At 47.4% G+C, this 6,747-nt stretch overlaps 1 protein-coding gene across 1 annotated transcript; it reads left to right on the top strand.

The window, feature by feature from the left end:
• Positions 1-276: 276 nt before the first annotated feature.
• Positions 277-6,433, top strand: LOC103637742 (CSC1-like protein). The gene is made up of 11 exons (XM_008660607.4): positions 277-963; positions 2,760-2,912; positions 3,065-3,200; positions 3,438-3,539; positions 3,691-3,810; positions 3,942-4,022; positions 4,193-4,533; positions 4,648-4,893; positions 5,027-5,351; positions 5,454-5,687; positions 5,773-6,433. Exons 1-11 carry the CDS (start codon positions 647-649, stop codon positions 6,148-6,150), a joined length of 2,433 nt encoding a protein of 810 aa, XP_008658829.1. The 5' UTR covers positions 277-646; the 3' UTR covers positions 6,151-6,433.
• The last annotated feature ends 314 nt before the right edge of the window (positions 6,434-6,747 follow it).

Genomic DNA, 6,747 nt, shown 5'->3' with positions numbered 1-6,747 from the left:
AGTGCCATCTCATCCGTGTATATGGAAATTCCAAGCCCGCCGCTTGCTCTCCTTGTCACGTTGTTCAGCAAGCAGCGCGGTCCTCTGTTTGTCACGTCGTCGCTGGGCTGGCGCTTCCTTGGCTCGCTTCGCTGAAGAAAAGAGAGAGCAGGGCAGCAGCACCGCGAGGACGACATGCATCCACGACGAGTGAAGACTGAAGAGCCCGTCCATCCACGCTCCACGGGCCGCACAGCGACAGATAGAAACCGGCTGTGACCAACTGGCCAGCACCACGCAACAGCTAGACTAGACTGGTAGAAGAGCTAGACTGCTAGAGCCTAGAGCCGCCGCGTCCCGCGTGCGTCGTGCGGCGCTCTCCCGATCCCGAGTGCATGCTACCTCACCTGCGTGTGCGCCGCGTTTCAACTCGAGAAAGAAGACACACCGTCGCGGCGCACGCGGCCTCTGGTTTCTGATTTCCTGGTTACCCTTTCCCTCCCTGCATTTGCCTTTCAGATCAGGCGGCAGCACCTTCCTCTCCTCCCCTTCCCTTCCGTCTCATCTTCGTTCCCTTCCGGGGTCATCCCTTCCGTCCTCCTCCTACCAAGTCCCAAGGCCGCGAGACAGACAGACAGACAGACAGAAAGAGAGAGCAGAGCAGACAATGGCGACGCTCGAGGACCTGGGCGTCTCCGCCTTCATCAACATCCTGGGCGCCTTCGTCTTCCTGCTCCTCTTCGCCGTCCTCCGCATCCAGCCCGTCAACGACCGCGTCTACTTCCCCAAGCTCTACCTCGCGCACAAGCGCCACCAGCACGACCACGCCGCCCGCTCCGCCTTCCGCCGCTTCGTCAACCTCAACCTCTGCACCTACGTCACCTTCCTCAGCTGGGTGCCCGGCGCGCTCCGCATGTCCGAGCCGGACCTCGTCGCCCACGCCGGGCTCGACTCCGCCGTCTACCTTAGAATCTACACGCTCGGGTACGCCGCGCGCCCGCAATTCTCTCTTCCGCCGCTCCCCCTCTGCTGCTTCTCCCTTCTTCTACTACTACTACTCTACTACTACTGCTTGCTTCTCCCTTCTTCTTCTTCTGCTACCACCACTACCCGCAATTTCTTTCCTGCGAAATCAATTACTACTACTACTGCTGCGGTTGCAATTCTGGTTGGTCTCACTGCTCGTTCACTCTCGGACGAGGTCTGCCTTAGCTAACGTTCAAGGTGCATCTTTTTCTTTTCTCATCTTCTGTTCGTGGTGTGTGCTACTTGCTGCAATCGTTTCGCTCTGGAGTGCCAGCAAACAAATGCATCATTCTCTCCTCCAACGATTCAACAAAACCACCGGCGTCGAGGTCGAGGGGATGGAGTTCGTAATCTATCGCACTTTCCCCCCTCTTTTGCTGAACTCCTCCTGCAAACGGCGGATTTTTCTCCATGAGTTTTAATGACGGTTTTCCAGATTTCCATCGCCAGCTTTGCCTGCCTGTATGCATACGAGGGTTTGCGTCTGGCTACCGCATTCCTCTCGGCAACTTGCTTTCCATATTTAATTACGGAACCTTTTGAGCAGTTGTGCTTGTTTCCTCGTCTCACGCACAGCATAGAAAGCCGTCACATTTAGGCACTCTGCAAATTGCTAGATGAAACAAATAAAAAAACCGGCAATTTTCCCCTTCCAAAAAATATAATTGCTTGATTATCCTTCCAGAAATAACAGCGCGTTTTCCTTCCAACGAGAATTGCAAGATCTTTTCCTTCCAGAAAATAAACTAATCAGTACCATTTTATTTCAGAGAAGTCTTTGATAACTATTACTACATTGCACACAGCACACTATACTTATCGCTTTCACGCAATCTGCATAATCCAGTGACAGAACAGAATTTGCTTGTGTTTGATGATACAGAATTTGGTGTGGTAATGTTGTCCCTAGCACGTTTCGTCTGTAGTGCCCCATTCAGTCGTGGCGTCGAAACTGGTGCCGTTAATTAGTCTCTGATTTGATCCGCACGATTCCTGGCTTTCTTTCAGGACGGCACAGACTTCTGTGGTTCCATCATTGATTTCCTAGCTTAGTGCTCGCCCACTACAAACCAACGCGCTCACGCTCACGGGCCCGGACATATTTTTGTTCCCTTGTCATTGTGGCTGTGGCAGCGTCGCGTTCTCATCAATATAGCTGGGGAGTGGGGGACCGCTCCTTACAACTGGAGATGCTTTTCTTGTAGTTCTACTACTTGTTTGGAACTTTGGATGAAAATTCACTCAAAAGGTTTCCCATTTGGGGGTGCAACTTTGACCAAAGAAGGCACGATGCAAAATTTCATTTTGCTGGGCGTCTTTGCTTTGTCGGCTCTCTACAAGCTGTACAACTACTTATGCTACTACGGGCTGAACAGAGGATAATTCAGCCACAGCACCACCACATGGCATTCAGTTATTTTACTCTATCTACTTCACGTTTAGCCACATGGCCAATGCTCTGCATCTACACAAGATGTTTTGGGTAATTTCAACCGAAGTTGCAAAGGCTGTAATGCTGTGGCCTTTGCCTCTTTCCCCCCTTGTTTTGCAATGCAAAATCAGGGATTGCCCTGCCAGGGGGGGGGGAGGCTTGTCTCTATAGCAATAAGAGATTTGATTATGGGATAGATTTTTTTTGCATTGACAAATAAGGGATTGCCCTAAAAACGCATCAATTTTCTGGCAGCACAATAAGACAGGCTGCCCTCAAGTCAATGCAGCATGCTAACACATCTTTTCCGTCTCCTTGGCAGCCTCAAGATATTTCTGCCCATTACGACTCTCGCCCTTCTGGTTCTTATCCCAGTCAACGTATCTGGCGGCACATTACTTGATCTAAGAAAGGAAGTTGTTTTCAGTGATATCGATAAGCTTTCCATATCAAATGTTAGCCCTGGATCCAACAGGTGCGGATCTTACGAACTCTTAATTTTTTTGGCTGTTCCTCATGCTCATATAATGTCCACAACATTTCCATGCCTGCTATGCTTTCAGTTTTGTTTTTGCATGTTGGGACTGCTCAGAGCTATCTGATCATTGTCGTTGCAATTCGTTTCAGATTCTTTATCCATCTCTTGATGGCATATGTGTTCACATTCTGGGTGTGCTTTATGCTGTACAAAGAATACAGCAATGTAGCATTTATGAGGTTGCATTTCCTGGCTTCCCAGAAGCGCTGTGCCGATCATTTCACAGTAAGTACATTGACAAAGTATGATGTGATATACTAACCTTATATATGAACCATGCTCCACTGCATTTGTGACGGATATCTATGAAAAGAGTATTTGAACACAAAACACATGCCCTAGTGTGGATTTGCTGCGCAGAACATGTACCAAATTTGTGCTACAACTTAATGTATTCACATTTATATCTGAGACCCTTATAGTATTTCTGTAGCATTTAATGTTTTTTTTTTGCAATTCCAGGTGATTGTTAGAAACATTCCTCGTGTCTCAAGTCATTCAACTTCTGAAACAGTGGATGAGTTCTTCCGAAGAAATCACCCAGACCACTATCTTGGTCATCAGGTACATGACCCTCTCATTTTCTTACGCCACCTTCACCTTGCATTTGGTCAGACATGATTTTCTTACATTGTACTTGTTTTTTAACCGATACCAAATGATGGTTGTTGAGAATTGTGGTGGATACTGAGACAACCTTGCCTTTTATTATTAGCCTGTTTACAATGCAAATCGGTATGCTAAACTTGTGAAGCAAAAGGAGAGGCTCCAAAACTGGTTGGATTACTACGAACTGAAGTTCGAAAGGCATCCTGAGAGAAGACCAACAAGACGGGTAACTTTTCCAACATTGATTCTGTTCTCTTACATTTCTGGTGTGCCATGTTCTTCAAATGTATCCATTCTGTATTTTATTTCCAAGAAATGGGAAATGGTTCAGCATGTTGTTTGTTTTATGTGTTTTAGACAGGATGCCTTGGTTTCTGTGGCAGGGAAGTGGATCAAATAGACTACTACCGGGCTAGAATCAGCGAGCTTGAGAGGAGGGTAAGTCTTCAGCTCTTGATTATATGATTCATTGTCAATGATATGCATAATTCTTAAATATGTGAACTTAACTTGTGGATCTGTTGTATGTCTGTTTTTTGAGCAAAAATAGTTTTTATTTCTGTGTGTACACTGTTAACACAGGCTGTTTATTCTCTTGATGTTTTCAGATGACATCAGAACGACAGAAAATTCTCAATGACCCAAAAGCTGTTATGCCAGTTTCTTTTGTGACATTTGACTCGAGATGGGGTGCGGCTGTGTGTGCACAGACACAACAGTCAAAGAACCCAACCCAATGGTTGACTGATTGGGCTCCTGAACCGCGGGATGTTTATTGGCAAAATCTTGCCATCCCATTTTTCTCTCTCAGTATCCGCAGGTTTCTGATGTCTGTCGCTGTCTTTGCTCTAGTGTTTTTCTACATGATCCCCATCGCGTTTGTTCAATCGCTTGCCAATCTCGAGGGTCTTGAAAAAGTTGCTCCTTTTCTGAAGCCAGTAATAGAAGCGTAAGACTTTTCCTTCTCTGTACATTCGTTCTCTTCCTGATGCAAATAACTCTTCACTGCTACTTAGTAGGTCTGTTCCCTGCTTTCTCATATGCTTTCTTGTTTGGTCTGCAGACATGTGGTAAAATCTTTCCTTCAGGGATTTCTTCCTGGTCTGGCTCTGAAGATTTTTCTCTATATTCTCCCTACTGTCCTGCTAATCATGTCAAAGGTTGAAGGCTATGTCTCTTTATCCTCGCTGGAAAGGAGGACTGCTTCGAAATATTACTACTTCATGCTGGTGAACGTATTTCTTGGAAGCATAATCGCTGGCACAGCATTTGAACAGCTATATTCGTTTCTCCACCAGCCTCCTACACAGTAATTATCTTCAGACTTCATTTCCATTCCCCTGCGTATTTACGAATCAAAAGGTTCTTTTTGCTTGTTATTAGATTGATGAAAAAATAGTAAATCACACTGTAGCTTCATGACATAAATATTCTTTTTGCAGAATACCAAGGACCATTGGGGTAGCTATACCAATGAAAGCCACATTTTTCATGACATACGTAATGGTAGATGGCTGGGCTGGTATTGCTAACGAGATCCTTCGAGTGAAGGCTCTGGTGATATACCATCTGAAGAACATGTTCATCGTGAAGACGGAGAGGGACAGGGATCGGGCGATGGATCCCGGCAGCATAGGACTCGGAGAAAACCTCCCGTCCCTTCAGCTGTATTTCCTCCTCGGCCTCGTGTACGCCGTCGTTACCCCGCTTCTCCTGCCGTTTATAATCGTCTTCTTCGCCTTTGCTTTCCTCGTCTACAGACACCAGGTCAGTCAATCTGGTTGATGATACTTCCACCCTGTGATGACCCTAGAGTCGAGTTTCACCGAGTTCCATGTTTCTTCCTCTTTGGTTCGTTGCCGGCTTCAGATCATCAACGTGTACAATCAGGAGTACGAGAGTGCTGCTGCGTTCTGGCCTCAGGTGCACTCCCGGATAATAGCTAGCCTACTCATCTCTCATGTAACTCTGTTTGGGTTGATGAGCACAAAGGAAGCTGCGTACTCCACCCCTCTGCTCATCTTCCTGCCTCTGCTGACGATCTGGTTCCACAAATACTGCAAGAGCCGGTTCGAACCAGCTTTCAGAAAGTATCCTCTTGAGGTGAGCCAGTCTAGCCTACGAGACAATGAGAGATCCACCTCTGACCTATCCTGACGTTGGTGATTCTGTTTTGTCGTCCTCCCAGGAAGCAATGGCGAAGGACACCATGGAGCACGCATCGGAGCCTAACCTGAACCTGGAATCCTTCCTGGCTAACGCTTACCTGCACCCCATCTTCCGCCTTTTCGAGGAAGCCGGGAAAGAGGAGGAGACGGTGGAGGTGAGGATCGACAAAGCCGAGAAGCAGCAGCATCGCCATGAGGAGGACGAGGCTCACGCGAGGAGCTCGTCGCAGTACCGGGAGGAGGAGACTCACTTCAGGAGCACGCACGAGACGCATTACCACCACGAGGAGAGCCACGTCAGCAGGAGCACCCAGTATCATGAGGGCATCCACGTGAGGAGCGACACGGACTCGCCGTCGCCGCCACACTTCGTCTACCACTACGACATCCAGCAGTGATGATGTCGTCTCTAACTTTGTTTTCCTGGGTGTCTTGTGAATGCTTCTCTTGGCTAACCTGTCCAGCCCCCCCCCCCCCCCCCCCCCCCCCCCCAAGAGGTTTGCTAAAGTCGCTGATGATTGATGAATTGTTGCGTGTACATGCAGGGTAGGGTCTAGTGTTGTAGTGACTGTAAAAGTTCTGGTGTGCCATGGGACCTGAACATTGATTCCATGCAGGAAAAAAAAGAAGTGGATGAATCAAGTTGAGTATTGCGTGGTATACATGAGAATGTCTTCATAATTCATTTGAAAACATGGAGATTAAAAAAAATAACAGGCTCTGTATGCAAGCACTGCATAGAGCAGCAGATATGAGCGTCGGAGACATGCTCCTGGTCCTGGAGACTCATGTCATCATGGTTAAACATGCAGCGACAATGGTCAAGCTTTGATCGATGTTCGGCAAGTGCCCCAGCCACAGCCAGCCTGGGAAGGAAATCTGGAAATGATAGCATGCATATAGTTTAGAAATGTGTAACCAAGTACCTCATGATCTATGAAAGCATATTCCATGTTGTATTCTTGAATTGGTTGACAACGAGTTGGCACCTGCAT

This window comes from Zea mays, chromosome 1, assembly GCF_902167145.1.
Source record: "Zea mays cultivar B73 chromosome 1, Zm-B73-REFERENCE-NAM-5.0, whole genome shotgun sequence".
Lineage (NCBI taxonomy): Eukaryota > Viridiplantae > Streptophyta > Magnoliopsida > Poales > Poaceae > Zea > Zea mays.
The sequence above is the reverse complement of the archived record's forward strand: the minus strand, read 5'-3'. Positions and strand labels throughout refer to the sequence as shown.

What these genes read in the sequence shown, in the direction of transcription:
- LOC103637742 (XM_008660607.4), top strand. Translation starts at nt 647, where the DNA reads ATGGCGACGCTCGAGGACCTGGGCGTCTCCGCCTTCATCAACATCCTG. An exon ending in CTTAGAATCTACACGCTCGG is followed by an intron (nt 964 to 2,759) that starts GTACGCCGCGCG and finishes TCTCCTTGGCAG; the next exon opens with CCTCAAGATATTTCTGCCCA. An exon ending in AGAGAAGACCAACAAGACGG is followed by an intron (nt 3,811 to 3,941) that starts GTAACTTTTCCA and finishes TATGTGTTTTAG; the next exon opens with ACAGGATGCCTTGGTTTCTG.